Source organism: Brassica oleracea, chromosome C7 (assembly GCF_000695525.1).
Source record: "Brassica oleracea var. oleracea cultivar TO1000 chromosome C7, BOL, whole genome shotgun sequence".
Classification (NCBI taxonomy): domain Eukaryota; kingdom Viridiplantae; phylum Streptophyta; class Magnoliopsida; order Brassicales; family Brassicaceae; genus Brassica; species Brassica oleracea.
Genome location: NC_027754.1, coordinates 38,550,318 through 38,565,777, shown reverse-complemented (window position 1 = coordinate 38,565,777; position 15,460 = coordinate 38,550,318). Strand labels below are relative to the sequence as shown.

Here is a 15,460-nt window from a genome sequence, read left to right as displayed (position 1 = left end):
CTTGTATGCGGTATACTTAGATGGTAGACACCTTAGAAACTTCTTGACCAGCTTCTTATCCTTGTATTTCTTTCCCAATACTAAGGATTCTTGAGCTATGCCACTGAGCTGTGAGCTGAATTCTTTAACCGATTCACTTTCTCCCATTTTGAGATTCTCAAACTTGGATGCTAGATAATCCCGTTGTGAGCTCTTTGCTTTTAACGTTCCTTCGAAGTGAGTTTGCAGTATTTCCCATGCTTCCTTGGTGGTCTCACATCCTTGAATCAGCTCAAAGTGTTTCTTTGTAACACTAGCGTGTATAGCTGAAAGTGCTCTGGAGTTGAACTTCGCCATCTTGAGTTCTGTCTCGGTCCAAAGTTCTTCTTCTTTGTTGGATTCAACACCATTCTCGTCCTTAGCCTTTGGTTCTGACCATCCAGTTGTCACAGATTTCCACGCCATGGCATCAATTCCTCGAATGATAGACCTCATTCGTGACTTCCAAAGTCTGTAGTTGGATCCATCCAACATCACCTTTGTGCTTGACACCAACTCATGATAGTTCTCCATTTCTTCCGCAGGATCTCACATGTTATATAATTGAACGGGTGACTGCTCTGATACCACTTGTAAATGCAAGAACTACCTCACATAGTAAAGCACAGTGTACACCAGAGAATATTTCTACAAAGATATGTGTTATTACTAGTATTCTTTTAAAGCGAACTTACAAGTATCTCTTTAAACAGACCTCGAACAAGATCAAGACCCTTCTTGACTTGCTCCCCTAGCCTCACACGTCCTAAGATCGAATACAAGATCTCTAGAACCTCTACCCCTTAGCCCTTAGTGTTATTCACTCGCTTACAAGCTTAGCGAACTCCACTCTTATGCTAAGAATACAATTCTCTCGACAACTCTAATCCACATGTCGAGTATGACTATATATACAATACAAGCAAGTCGGCTATCCACGCTTATCTACCCAATATTCCCTATCTGTTGCAGACTCTGCTCCCTTCACTGTTGTACTTGTGTATGTATCAGAACGTCCATCTGATCTTTGCATCTACGGGAGGTTACATGGTAGCACCAGGATCAAAAGGCAGTGCTTACATCTCAAGAGGTGGATTTGAGAGTAACCCTCAAGCGTACTTTAACAACTTGCATGGCAGTGGACAAAGCAAGAAGTAAATTTGTGTGTGTGTCTGCAACTACTACTACTACAAGCATGAATCGTCTTGTTTAATTAAATAAAATGGAAGGAAGTTTTTGAATAAAATGAGATTTTTTATCCATCTTTATAATTTGTGTTATTGCTTAGTAAAACTCTCTCAGTCTTCTTGATCAATATAGCCATGAAATGTGTAAATAAACCTTTAAGTTAATAAATAATAATAATAATTGATCCCAAAAAAAATTCAAGAAAAAAAAAAGAAATTATTTGTTAATAAAATTTCTTCTGTCTTATTATTTTAATTTTAACTTTTTATGTAAGAATATACTGATAATATACTTCTAGATATATTTTTTGTTTGATAAAAAAAAAAGATATATTTTTTGCAATATTGTTCAGAAATAGACAACAAGTGAAGCAAGAGAGAGCCAACCATTTGAGATAAGCTAACACCGGATCAGAAGATGAAGAAGAAGGCGTTGGCCACGAGACGTAATCACACGTGGCAGGAAAAAACATAATCTTCCAGATTTTCTTCCTTTCACAATAAAAAAAAAAAAAAAAAAAAAAAAAAAAAAAAAGAACAAAATTCTTGTTGAGTTGAGTCGAAGGGAAAAAGAGAAAGAAAGATAGAACGATTCGGGGTGGTCTCTCTCACTACCAACCTTACTCTTTTCTAGTGAGAGAAAGAAGCTTGAATCTTCTCTCCTCGTTAAAAAAAAAAAGAAAGAAGAAGAATAGTATCAAAGGATTCTCGGATATGTCGACCTCATTATCCACTTCCTTGTGTTGTTCGTCAACCCAGCAGGTCAATGGGTTCGGTCTTGGGCCTCAAAGGTCGCTCCTTTACCAACCCACTTCCTTTTCTTTCTCCAGGTTTGAATTGATTTCTTTGTCTCTGATTCTACTGAATTGATTAAGAGGATTTGGTTATTTAGATGAATGTATATCTATGTGTTTGTGGATATGATTGAGAGATTACTGCAGCAGCATAGATGTTGAGCTTGTGATTGCTATTTGTGACTTGAAAAAGAATGAATCTTTGCATTATGTAAACTCTTTTTTGCAGAAGGAGAAGTCATGGTGTTGTGAAGGCCACAGCTCGTGTTGATAAGTTTTCCAAAAGTGATATCATCGTCTCTCCCTCCATCCTCTCTGCTAATTTCGCCAAACTAGGCGAGCAGGTTCTCCTCTCCCTTTCTTTCCTTTTCAAAGTTCCATTCCATGGTCTCCTGCTGTTTCACTGATTTCTTGTTTGTTTTTTTTATTCAGGTAAAAGCAGTAGAGTGTGCAGGTTGTGACTGGATCCATGTTGATGTGATGGATGGTCGCTTTGTTCCCAACATCACTATTGGTCCTCTCGTCGTTGATGCTTTGCGTCCTGTAACTGATCTTCCCTTGGATGTTCATCTTGTAAAGCTCACTCCTTCTCTATCCTCTCTCTCTCTCTGTATACATATTGTTTCTTGATGTCACTTTTTTAATTTCTCTCTGACCAGATGATAGTAGAACCGGATCTGAGGGTACCAGATTTCATCAAAGCAGGTGCAGATATAGTCAGTGTACATTGTGAGCAGTCATCCACCATCCATTTGCATCGCACTGTCAATCAAGTACTCATATTTTCTCCCCTCCATGTTTTTGAGTTTTTTTGCTTCCGGTGGAATATGATTATCACAGTTAATCTTACTTTGTGGTGCTGTGATGCTGGTTAGATTAAAAGCTTAGGTGCTAAAGCTGGAGTTGTCCTAAACCCTGGAACCCCATTGAGTGCTATAGAATATGTATTGGATGGTGAGTTCTTTTTTCTCTCTAGGCACTTGCATCAGTAAGAAATGGTAGAATTATTCTCACTGGATCATCATTTCTTTCTGGAACCAGTGGTGGATCTGGTCTTGATCATGTCGGTTAACCCCGGGTTTGGTGGACAGAGCTTTATCGAAAGCCAAGTTAAAAAAATCTCGGATTTGAGAAGAATGTGTGTCGAAAAGGTATCGTTGTAGTTACTACTTCTTCTGCTTCCTGAGTATAAAAGCTTATTGTCATCCTCTACTAATGAAACTTTGTCTTGTATATGTTTAGGGAGTAAACCCATGGATTGAAGTTGATGGTGGTGTCACCCCAAAGAATGCATACAAGGTGACTCTTCCAAGTCTACTCATCTTTAACTGTAGATACACTACTGTGTTCCCTGGAGATCTCTGGATTATGAATCCTTTTTTGTTTGTTGTAATAGGTTATTGAGGCTGGAGCAAATGCGCTAGTAGCTGGATCAGCTGTATTTGGAGCTGAAGACTATGAAGAAGGTATAGACACTTTGGAAATTTATATATATACTTGCTCAGTTTTTTGGACAATAATCTCAAGTTCTGTTTGCTTATTTTTGTAAAAAAAATCTGCAGCTATTAAAGGAATCAAGAACAGCAAGAAGCCAGAAGCTGTGACTGTGTAATATGAAGCAAAAAGAGACTGTTTGATCTATGGTTCTTTGATATGAGTTACAGCAACTCTTGTTTCAGGAAAAAGCTGAAAAAAAGGTCACCGATATGATGTTGATGTTGTTGTCTAGTAGATTTGTGGATATGCAAATTCCATACATTATGCAATTATAACAATGTGATAAGAAATAAGATGTTACATAAGTATTTTTTGACTTTGGGGAAATAAAGCATTTTCATTTGTCTTTGCCCAAAAACTCAGTATCAAGAAACAGGAACTCTCTTTATAAAGTGATAATCACTCTGCTCACTCTTTGTAAAAGCATGTCCTTAATATACAACTAAGAGCTTGAACCCAAAAAGAACGGCAATGCTCTCAAGAAGTTCACTTATTTGGTTCATAAAGAGCAACACAGAACTGTTGTTTGTTCCTGCAGTATCTTTGTCTATAGCAGGATTGCATTTGGAGACGTGTCTATCCGAGCAAAACGAGAAGCTTTTAAGTCATGGAACACGTCCCTTTATACCTTTCCATGAAGTGATCATACATGTTAAAACAGACGAGGGAACAAAAGGAAAAATAAAATCCAAGGAAAATGCTGGAAGGAGAAGAAAGGTTTTATACATAACTCACTGAATGTGAGTGAACAAGATCAAACACATCTTATGTTTTATCAACGAACTAAGCCACACCTACATAGTGATTTTCAATGCTCTGCTAAGCCAACATGAGCAGCAGCATCATTCCTTCCGTGTCAATAGATCATCATCATCAAGCAAAGTTTCTCATCATAAAACCAAACAAGGTTGTTTCTCAAGTTCCAAGAGCATCATCCTGAGGAGACGAGTCCCGATTCTCCTCTTCTTCTTCATCCTCCTCTTCCTCGTCATCATAGTCAGCAGAGTCAGGCTCAGGCTGCCCGTTCAAGTCAACATTTACACCGTTCATCTTCCTAACAAACTGACCCTTAACACGCGGTCTCCTCTCAGCAAGGCGCTTCCTATTCACATACCTAATCTTCTTATCAAAACACCTTTGGTTCCTCTTTCGTCTAAATTTAAGCAAAGCTTCCTCTCTTCTGTCGAGTTTAGTCACTCTCACCTCGTTAGGAGACGGGTGGTTTCCCACCTGTGGCCAAGAATGATGATGATGGACCATAGGAGGCATCTGACCGTTCTGTAAAGGCACATGACCGTTCTGTAACGATGTGTTCATGGGGTGGTGGTGGTAATAAGGAAACCCTGTCATGCCATTCAGATGATTAGGTGGGCAATGAGGATGTTGATGATGACCATACTGAGGCATCATGGCTGCTGATTGCATCATAACTTGGTTCATGACCCCATGCATGTAGTAAGGATAGGCGTTTTGCGCAGCGAACTGAGATGAATCCTTAGCAGCAGCAACCCGGGCATCATCCATAGTTCCTTCTTGGTAACAGCTCCTATTACCCTGAAGCTCCATTGGTGGTGGAAGCGTGCGTGACCGCTCAATGGAATTTGGAACTTCTTGGTAGCTCCTACTACCATGAAGTTCCATTGGTGTTGGAAGCGTGCGTGACCGCTCAAGCGTGCCGTTCACTGAGTTCTCTCCTTGAGCTTTGTTTTTCTCAGTCTCTCTACCTCCTCTTGTTTGCTTCCCGTTGTTGTTAACCTCACTGGCCACCACTTGAAGCTTCTCCGCAATACCCGGATGAACTGAACCATTTCCATTGACGGTAGACTTGACATATGTGAAGAAAGCGGAGGACTCTCCAATCTTCAATCTACTCTTCTTTGGTACTGAAGAAAATTGCGCTGCAAAAACCGTAGGCTATATTAGAAGCTAGACTCGTTATTAGAAAGTGCTACATCAAAGGGAAGCAACCACCTGGATTAGTTTTTCTTTTAGTAGGCTCATGGTGAGGCTCAGGAAGATGATTCAAAGGAGGCTCTATGACAGCAGCAGGAGGAGTTGACGTGGCTGTGCCATCAGCAGCACCATCGCTAGCACAAAGGAACCAGTAGCAACAGGCCACTGCCAGCAAAAGCATTGAGCGCAAACTAAAAAAAATTAGCTAATTTGCCTATTTTGAAAGGAGTTGTAAACTTTCATAATACTATCTCACCTCCTTTTCCTGATGGCTTCCTCTTTGTGGATTGGTGGACCTAATATCATCTGTGTCATCAGAGAAGAGGTTGGTACTGTTTGTGTTTGGATCACTTGGATCAGATCCCACCAGATCAAACTCATAGCTCAACATATTCTTCTCAGCAAGTCCTAGCTGCCAAAACAAACACGCACGCTCAATCACATAAAAGTAATATGACAGTTAACCGCATAGAGAGAAGAAAAAACAAACCATGCGTCTTCTTCTCCACATGTGTGTCCACAAGTTGAGAAGCTCGTTGGTCCGAAGAGGCTTAACAAGGTAGTCCGCTGCACCTAGCTTCAAGCACTTTACCACCACAGGGACCTCGTCTTGCCTCGACATCACTTTAATTGAAAAAATATCATAAGATTAGTTATCATACAGAGCAAACCATCGTGCATTAAAAAAAAAAAAAAAGAAAGCTTACTGATGACAGGGATTCTCCGAAGATCTTTGTCACGCGTGATGTACCTCAGCATCTTCATACCCTTGGCCATTGGGAGATCAATCTCCGCCAGTATTATATCGATGTCAGGCCCCTCTGCATTTAGTGCATCAATCACCTGCCTTGCTGATTTCACTGACGTCACTACAAAAACATCCATCCACAATACTCATTGTACAAAGAGTTAAAAAAAAAAAAAAAAAAAACTCAAATCCATCATCTGCAATCATACCTTGATAAGAACACTGTGAAAGGAGGGTGAAAACCTCTCCCAAGCTATTGGGATCATTGTCACAAAGCAGAATCCTAACTCTGCTTCTGTCAATGAACCCATCTCCTCCTCCTCCCTTACACTCTCCGTTCAAATCCATGATTACAGATAAACCCACAAAAAAAATCTAATCAAAGAAACTAATTTTCCACTAACAAAACATTAAAAAAGGGGGTTATACAAAAGATTAAGACAAATAAAACCCAGAAAAGAGAAAGTGCTATGATACTTCCATGGCCAAACCAGAGCTTAGGGTTTCGGTACAGTGTCCCTACAAAGTCGCCTAATTTGTCTATTCAAAGTCTCTTCATTTCACAACAACAAACCAAAAGTTACTCTTTTTATCCCCAAACCTAATCGTACAGCCATGGAAACGTAAAATAAAATAAATAAAAAAGCTAAATCTAAGAACAAAAAGTCAAACTCTTTATCTCCGGTAAAGTGTTGAAATCAACAATCGATAGCAGCTCAAACAAAATCACCGGCGATCCGGGGGTAACGCCGGCGGTGAGATGAGGAGAGAGAGCTTCCGACAAGAAGTGAGAAAAACACGAGAGATATTTGTTTTTGTCAATCAGAGGTCAAATAATGAGACGCTGAGAAGGGGAAATGGACGATGGTAATCTGAAGGCGTTGATAAGAATGGACGGCGGAGATTGGAAGTTTCTCCGACAGTGCGCGTTGGTGGGACGCGCGGGGATATTTTTAGGACAAGGAGATGACGTGGAAGAAAAAAGTGCAGAGAAAATAAAGGAAATAAAGTGGTGAGGATAGTTTGGTTGAGATAGAGAAAAGGCCACGTCACTATCTGGAAAATATCATAAGATATTTTTAATGGTGGATACAGCCTAGATAAGATGCATCTCCATATCAAAATCAATTATTATAAAATTATATTTGACAGAAATTTTGAGAAAATCTATGATCAAACCAAAATACCAAACATTATGATGTTTCCCATTTCGTCTTTGTTTTTTGTCGGCCGGCTTCGTATAATCCAATTCGCAAAAAAAAAAATAGGAGAGAAAACAGGACTTCAAATTTATTTTTTTTCAGTTAAGATCGATGTAAAATACATGTAAACAAAATGATTTTATCACATACACTCTTCAGACTATATTGAATGGTTGAATGAAACGCATTTAATAGTTGAAGCATGGCACTCCTATCATGCTACATGTGCATGCTTTAGACATTGTTATTCAATGAAATTAGGGAAAGAGACTATCACATAAGTAGTGTGGGTTAGGTTTTGCAATTACAAGATGGTATAACATTTTTTTTTTTAAATAATCCAAATATTCAAACACAGTCAAAATTCGTAGTCTAATATTATTATTTTTTTAAAACGGTACTGCATCCATTTTGTTATTTTCATAATCCAGGCCATATAGTTTACATGACCAGCAAAAATGGATGGAAATTGTACACTAGAAAACTTGTTTAATGCAATAATATATATGGGTATCTCATATTTTGTGGATTTATATTGATAAATGTATTCTTGACAGAAAAAAAAAACATAGTGTCAGGGTAAAAAAATATGTTATCCCATTAGTGGTTGGGTGAAGCATGTTGGGTAAGCTTGAAGAATGCTTAAGTTATAAGTTTCCTATTTGTGTTAGGTTTATCTATAAGAGTTTAGGAAACTTATAATTAATAAGTCCTAATGAGTTTAGGAAATATAGAGATATATATATATGAGAGATCATGAGATGATCTAGTTGTGAGAGTTGAGAGCTTGAGGTTTTGAGAGAGTTTCCTCAAGAGATTAATAAGAAGAGTTCTTATATATTGTGTTACATACATTGGTGATCGTGTGACTTGGATACTAGAATATACTCCCTCAATAATTGGCTTTTAAAGTCTTACACTCCGATTGAGAAATTACGATTTTTTATTCGATTTATTTTGTTTGCCTAAAAAAAACAATAATTACAATGAATAAAAATTATATGAATGGTATTTAAATATCAAATTACATTTGCTTTTTTATAGAGAAATTTGAAATATCATTTAAAATATTAGAAAAAATCTTAAAATACCACTTAAAATAAAATGGTGGGAATATATACAAAACTTTTAAAGCAAATATAATAGTTTTCTTTTCCAGTAGTGGTTAAGTATCAAATACTAGTGGTGGAGTAATATATTTTTCCTATTGGAGATTATTTATGAGTTTTTAAGACAGACCATGCCGAATCCATGTGCAATCACTCATAATCCTTGTATAAAATTATCTGCTTCCGTTGACCGTAAACTTTATCGTGCCCCCTTGTAATGACATTGTTTATTTCCATAATAGATTTGCTTTTAATAATAAACTACAGCTGTAATAAAAACATTTGTTCGCTTGAGTTAAATCAAATCAGCTTAAAATAGACTACTACCGTATTAATAAAGGAAATTAAATTATTTTTAACCAAACACTAAAAAAAGGATTATTGGGGGGGGGGGAACAAAACAAATTAACATCAACCACAAAGCGTGGACCAATCTCTCTCGCTGTGTTCTTTACAGACAGACACACCGAGGATGTCGGATCCCGATTTATCGTCTCCGTTGATCCAGCATCAACCAGAGGTCGTCATCTCAATCCACGACGACGGAGAAGAAGAAGAAGACTATAATCCCTCCGCTGGTCAACAAAACCAAAACCAACAACCTCGTGTTCCACGTGGATTTCAACATGACCATCTCAACCCTCCTTTCGGCTTCCTCAGCGACGCCGAGCCTCCGGTTCTATGTCCCCCGACGACGGTGGATCCGTTCCGGAACGATACGCCGGGAGTCAGCGGACTCTACGAGGCGATAAAGATCGTGATTTGCCTCCCGATCGCGTTGCTTCGGCTTGTTATCTTTGGTGCTAGCTTGGCTGTTGGTTACGTGGCGACGAAGCTGGCGCTGGCTGGGTGGAAAGATAAGCATAATCCTATGCCTTGTTGGAGGTGTAGGATCATGTGGGTTACTCGGATCTGCACCAGATGTATCCTCTTCTCCTTTGGGTGAGTTTAAAAATGGAAACTTTGGTTATCACATGGTGAAATGGTTTTAAAAGGTTTTAGATAGTTTGTTACATGATGTTGTTTATAAGATATATAGAGTTTTGCTCATCTCTGAAGTCTACAAGTTTAATAATGTTCATCTCTGAAGTCCCTAGGCAGTAGTTAGACGCCTTATAGATAAATTAATGTTTAGGCGAGCCCAAACCGAATTTTTAAACGCCTAGACTGATTTTAAAAAATCGGTTTGAGAAAACTGTTTAGTTCAGATTCTATGGCGCCCCCTAGACCGATTTTTAGAACACTAAGTTTTTTAAAAAGCAAACTTTAGTTGTGGGTTTAAGACGGTGAATGGTTTCAATGGTGTTAGATAGTTTGTTCCATGATGCTGTTTATATATATATATATATAGATTCTTGTGTTGAATGATCTTCCTTACTCTTGCAGTTATCATTGGATACGACGGAAAGGGAAACCTGCTCGCAGGGATATTGCTCCCATTGTTGTGTCAAACCATGTTTCTTTTATTGAACCAATCTTCTTCTTCTATGAGCTATCACCCACCATTGTTGCATCGGAGTCGCATGATTCACTCCCTTTTGTTGGAACTATTATCAGGGCAATGCAGGTAAGCAAAATAGCTAGCACACATAGTACATACTTGTTTTAAGATGCTGGTGTGTCGTTTGCACTAAAGTTTTTGTTTTTGAATATGTTTAGGTGATATATGTTAATAGATTCTCACAAGAATCAAGGAAGAACGCTGTGCATGAAATAAAGGTATAGAGTTTATGTGGCATCTATCGTAATTTCTTAGATTGAGTAACTTTATTCAAACACATGATCTGTGAACCATTTTGTGGTTGAAAAGGATTCAAATGGTTTTTTTGTATTTGATACGCAATGGACCTATTATCTTGGAATGGAAGTAGTTCAATATGATCAAGGGATTACACTCAATCAGAGCCGATATGCTAAGAAGATACTTGAGAATGCGGGAATGGCAAAATGTAATCCGGTTCAAGCTCCTATGGAGCTCGGCCTCGTTCTGTCGAAAGCAGAGGAAGAGAGGGAGATAGATGCGACAGACTACAGAAGGAGTATCGGATGTTTACGATACTTACTACACACAAGGCCCGACCTATCTTTTGGTGTGGGTGTATTGAGCCGTTACATGCATAGTCCAAGGGAGTCTCATGGTGTTGCGTTGAAGCAATGCTTGCGTTATCTACAAGGAAGCGCAAGCTACGGCCTGGTCTTTGAGAGATGTACAAAGATACCAAGATTGCTTGGGTATAGTGACAGCAGCTACAACGTTGATCCTGACGATGGAAGAAGCACAACCGGACACATCTTTTACTTAGGAGAGAGTCTTATAACCTGGTGTTCACAGAAGCAAGACACCGTTGCACTATCAAGTTGTGAAGCCGAGTTTATGGCCGGGACAGAAGCTGCAAGACAGGCGATCTGGTTGAGGGATTTGCTAAGCGAGGTCACGGGTCGAGAAAGAGAGAAGATCACCATCAGGATCGACAATCAGTCCGCCATTGCCTTGACAAGGAATCCAGTCTTCCATGGGAGAAGTAAACACATACACTCTAGGTACCATTTTATAAGAGAATGTGTTGAAAGAGAGCTCATAGAAGTTGAGCATGTACCTGGTACTGAGCAAAAGGCGGATATTCTTACCAAGGCACTAGGAAGGATCAAGTTCAAAGAGATGAGAGACTTCATTGGAATGCAAGAGTTGTCACAAGAAGGTTTCAAGCTTAAGAGGGAGAATGTTGGGTAAGCTTGAAGAATGCTTAAGTTATAAGTTTCCTATTTGTGTTAGGTTTATCTATAAGAGTTTAGGAAACTTATAATTAATAAGTCCTAATGAGTTTAGGAAATATAGAGATATATATATATGAGAGATCATGAGATGATCTAGTTGTGAGAGTTGAGAGCTTGAGGTTTTGAGAGAGTTTCCTCAAGAGATTAATAAGAAGAGTTCTTATATATTGTGTTACATACATTGGTGATCGTGTGACTTGGATACTAGAAAGCAAATTGTTTAGTTGTCATGATCATAAAAATAGTTAATTTAAGTAGGCTGAACTTTTATAGTAAGTAGTCGACGTGTTAATAATATTTTTGTATTCCTGACTGGCCCTATATAGACGCGAATCTGCTTCGCCCAAGTGGACCAATGCGGCATAGAAAAGCATAACATATATCTAGGTAAAGATCTACGCCTTGCGCAGAATCAACATTATATATATAAACATTTTTACATATCATGAAATAATAAATATATATTAAATAATTAAAAGTCAGTAACTATTAAATAAATATTTAAATTGGTACGAACATATAAATCAATTTTATTAATCCAAAAAATATTTTTTTTTTATATTTGATAGGATATGTTATTAAATTTAAATGATACTAACATAGATAATATATTTTAGTATATTTTTAATATTAATATCTATTAAATAATGATTTCTACTCATATTTTTTTTTTGATCATTTGTATCTTTTATAGAAAAAAATTTAAATTACTGATAACAAAATTTTCATTATGGGATTAATAGTTTTAGTAATTTATAATTTTTAAAAAAAATAAGTTGTCAATGATCGTTCAAAACTTTTATTAAAAAAATTGTTCAAAGTAAATTTTGAAACTAAAATATTGTATTTAAGGAAATAATAAAGTACGTTAATGATGAATTTATTCTTAATTTAATAAAAAATTTATTATATAATTAGATGAATCAACGTATTTCCTAATGATTCTAAGAATCATTTTAGCGATGACACGTGGATACAAAAAAAACTCATAGGGGATTCACCGCAAGCCACGTCTCGTACCGGTCCAACTTTCATTACGTTTTTGCCATCGGCCATTGACCAATCATATGATTTTAATTAGTCGAAAGTTATAAAATGGTTGCTTACAACTAGAAAATATCGGGAAATTCAATTTTTTTCATAAGAAAATACTCCATCTGTTTCATTATAAATGTCGTTTTAGGTTTCGACATACGGATTAAAGAAACAATTAATTTTGTATATTTCCTATAAAAAAACGCTATTACCTATACACCTAATTATATTTCAACTAATAGAAAAATAAATTTTGCATAAAATTAATAAATTTTGCATTGAAAATCGAAAACGACACTTATTTTGTAACGAAAAATATTCTTTAAAACGACACTTAATATGAAACGGATGGAGTATTATTTATCAGTTATCACTTGTCGGGGTAATCAATCCGGTTAGCATTTTTCCTGGAACCACCGTCTCCCAATTCTCGGTTTAATCCGGTTTGATTACGGTCTTGTACTTGACTTGTCTGTCTATTTGTATTACAGCCAGTCGCTAGTGTTCTGCAAAAAGTCTGGTCTTGTAATAGAATCTGATTGTCGTGTTTCCTTTGGAGAATTTACACCGAGGCTGTGATTGCTCTGAGAAACGTGTATCTTCAGGGAGCATTTTCACAACCCTTTCAATGATTAGTTATCTCTAGAACTTTGAAGGAAACAAGTGCAGACCAACTGTTTGATGAAATTCTTCAGAGAAGATGATTTCGATAGTCAGATCAAACGGGTTTGCGTTTCTAACGAATACTACAAAACTGACGCGCTGTTTATGCTCTCATCACTTGGTAGACCATGCATCGACGGAGTTGCAGGAAGTTATTCGGATTGTTTCTTCCCACATTGGTGGTCTTGATGAACTTGAAGAACACTTGAACAAGGTTTCGGTTTCTCCATCAACCAACTTCGTTACCCAAGTGATTGACTCCTGCAAGAACGAGACTTCACCGAGAAGGCTTTTGAGATTCTTCTCCTGGTCTTGTAAACACCTTGGTTCCAGTTTACAGGACAAGGAATTCAACCATGTCCTAAGAGTTTTGTCTGAGAAGAAGGACTACACAGCTATTCAGATACTCTTATCAGATCTCAGGAAGGAGACTAGGGCCATGGATAAGCAAACGTTTAGCCTCGTTGCTGAAACTTTGGTTAAGATTGGCAAAGAAGAAGATGCAATAGGTATCTTCAAGATCTTGGACAAGTTCTCTTGCCCACGAGATAGCTTCACAGTGACGGCTATCATAAGCGCGCTCTGCTCAAAAGGACATGTGAAGAGAGCATTGGGAGTTATGCATCATCACAAGGACTTAGTATCCGGTAACGAGTTGTCTGTGTACAGGAGTCTTTTATTCGGTTGGTCGGTCCAAAGAAACGTGAAGGAGGCAAGAAGAGTTATACAAGATATGAAATCAGCAGGGATTGCTCCGGATTTGTTCTGCTACAACACAATGCTTACCTGCCTATGCGAAAGAAACGTTACTCGAAACCCTTCTGGTCTTGTCCCTGAGGCTTTGAACATTATGTTGGAGATGAGGTCTTACAGAGTCCAACCTACGTCTCTTAGTTACAACACACTGCTTTCTTGCTTGGGAAGGACGAGGAGGGTGAAAGAGTCTTGCCAGATTCTTGAACAGATGAAGAGATCGGGGTGTGAACCCGACACAGCTAGCTATTACTTCGTTGTGAGGGTTCTGTATTTGACAGGGAGGTTTGGTAAAGGCAACCAAACAGTGGATGAGATGATTGAGAGAGGGCTGAGACCCGAACGCAAATTCTACTATGATCTGATTGGAGTTCTTTGTGGTGTCAAGCGGGTGAATTTCGCGCTTCAGCTGTTTGAGAAGATGAAGAGAAGCTCTGTGGGTGGTTATGGTCAGGTTTATGATCTGCTCATACCAAAACTATGTAAAGGAGGAGACTTTGAGAAAGGAAGGGAGCTCTGGGAAGAGGCAATGTCACTTGGTGTTACGCTTAGTTGCTCCGTTGAGCTGCTTGATCCTTCAGTCACAGAGGTTTTCAAACCCATGAAGAAGAGAGAAGAGGCTGCATTGGTGGATCCTCGTGCACTCAACTTAAAGATTCGTCCTAAGATGGATAGAGCCAAGCCGAAAGTGAAACCAAAACCGAAACGCAGGAGCAAGACGAAGAAGAACATATGATGTATGTGTATCACAAGATAAAACAATGCAGAAGCAATGAGTGAACTTTAGATTCTATTGTTCTTTACATTAACGACAAGAATCTCTGTGTGATCTTTGTCTCGTTGATTCTCATTATTCAAACTTGTAGTTTTAAGCTACTAATCAATTCGAATGTTTCTTCTCTATAAGTAACTCGCTCATCTGAACAATCTGATGCAAAAGCTTAGCTATTACCTGCAGTAAAAATAGAGAAAGGGAAAGAAACTGTTAGAAACAAGAGTATGTAACCACTGTGCATTTCATCGAACACTTTGTATGAGTAGTAAATACAAACCATGTCTCTCTCTTTAATTGTATCTCTAAGATGAGCTTCGGTTTCTCCTCGTCGGCGAGCTCGGTTACGCATCCACCACCATGTTACGACGACAATGACTGGATAAAACGACCGGAGAGTCTCCGAGAAGGAACAGAGGCACGACGCCATTGTACGGAACTTTGGTAATACTCGCGCGAGAAGGAGCTTCCACCAACGTTGGATGATACGAGCCTCGAGTGCTGAGCAGTAATTCAAGAACGTTATCCACCGAGGTTTCTCGCCTGAATCAGACGGCGGAGATTTTCCGTCGGTTTCTAACGGATGACACTGCGGTTTCCGGTCAAATTCGTAACGTTCGTCTGAACCGAACGAAGAAGAAGAAAACGACGAGGAAGATGAGGGAGTGGAGGATGATTCTCGCTCTATGTCGAAACCATCGGTGTAGAGATTCTCGTGGTTGATCGGCGGGAAGACAACGAGATCGTCGTTATGTTCTTGGCAGTTTAGGTCTCGTCTTCCACCATTTTGTGTCGCACGAGACGAGCTTGTGTCTGCGTTCGTTGATTCATTGCACTTCGTTACTTTGTTTTATTTGTCAACGATAATTATCTGCTTACCATAACGAAAGATTATTACTTCAAATACCAGACGGTGTGATTGTCAAAATGTATTTTTATCAAAAAAGAGATACA

At 38.4% G+C, this 15,460-nt stretch overlaps 4 protein-coding genes and 1 pseudogene across 5 annotated transcripts; 3 read left to right on the top strand and 2 right to left on the bottom strand.

Moving 5' to 3' along the window:
* Window positions 1-1,723: 1,723 nt before the first annotated feature.
* Window positions 1,724-3,838, top strand: LOC106306028 (ribulose-phosphate 3-epimerase, chloroplastic). The gene is made up of 9 exons (XM_013742478.1): window positions 1,724-2,035; window positions 2,229-2,343; window positions 2,432-2,572; window positions 2,659-2,772; window positions 2,875-2,953; window positions 3,041-3,150; window positions 3,242-3,298; window positions 3,396-3,465; window positions 3,562-3,838. The coding sequence occupies exons 1-9, from the start codon at window positions 1,920-1,922 to the stop codon at window positions 3,609-3,611; spliced, it is 852 nt and encodes a 283-aa protein (XP_013597932.1). The 5' UTR covers window positions 1,724-1,919; the 3' UTR covers window positions 3,612-3,838.
* A 263-nt stretch (window positions 3,839-4,101) lies between these two features.
* LOC106306027 lies at window positions 4,102-7,120 on the bottom strand (annotated as a pseudogene). The gene is made up of 6 exons (XR_001263108.1): window positions 6,407-7,120; window positions 6,157-6,318; window positions 5,940-6,073; window positions 5,706-5,861; window positions 5,468-5,614; window positions 4,102-5,394 (listed from the first exon to the last, which is right to left on the bottom strand). The product of XR_001263108.1 is annotated as a two-component response regulator-like APRR1 (transcript).
* Window positions 7,121-8,890: 1,770 nt separating this feature from the next.
* On the top strand, window positions 8,891-10,315 carry LOC106304244 (lysophospholipid acyltransferase LPEAT2-like). The gene is made up of 3 exons (XM_013740651.1): window positions 8,891-9,450; window positions 9,895-10,075; window positions 10,168-10,315. Exons 1-3 carry the CDS (start codon window positions 8,981-8,983, stop codon window positions 10,231-10,233), a joined length of 717 nt encoding a protein of 238 aa, XP_013596105.1. The 5' UTR covers window positions 8,891-8,980; the 3' UTR covers window positions 10,234-10,315.
* A 2,371-nt stretch (window positions 10,316-12,686) lies between these two features.
* On the top strand, window positions 12,687-14,563 carry LOC106302224 (pentatricopeptide repeat-containing protein At5g61370, mitochondrial). Its single transcript, XM_013738756.1, has one exon. It carries the CDS (start codon window positions 13,019-13,021, stop codon window positions 14,468-14,470), a length of 1,452 nt encoding a protein of 483 aa, XP_013594210.1. The 5' UTR covers window positions 12,687-13,018; the 3' UTR covers window positions 14,471-14,563.
* Window positions 14,558-15,350, bottom strand: LOC106302225 (the record flags this gene model as incomplete). The annotated part of the gene is made up of 2 exons (XM_013738757.1): window positions 14,558-14,686; window positions 14,787-15,350. Coding segments are annotated over 2 exons (636 nt in total), but the record flags the coding sequence as incomplete, so codon positions are not given.
* Window positions 15,351-15,460: the final 110 nt, after the last annotated feature.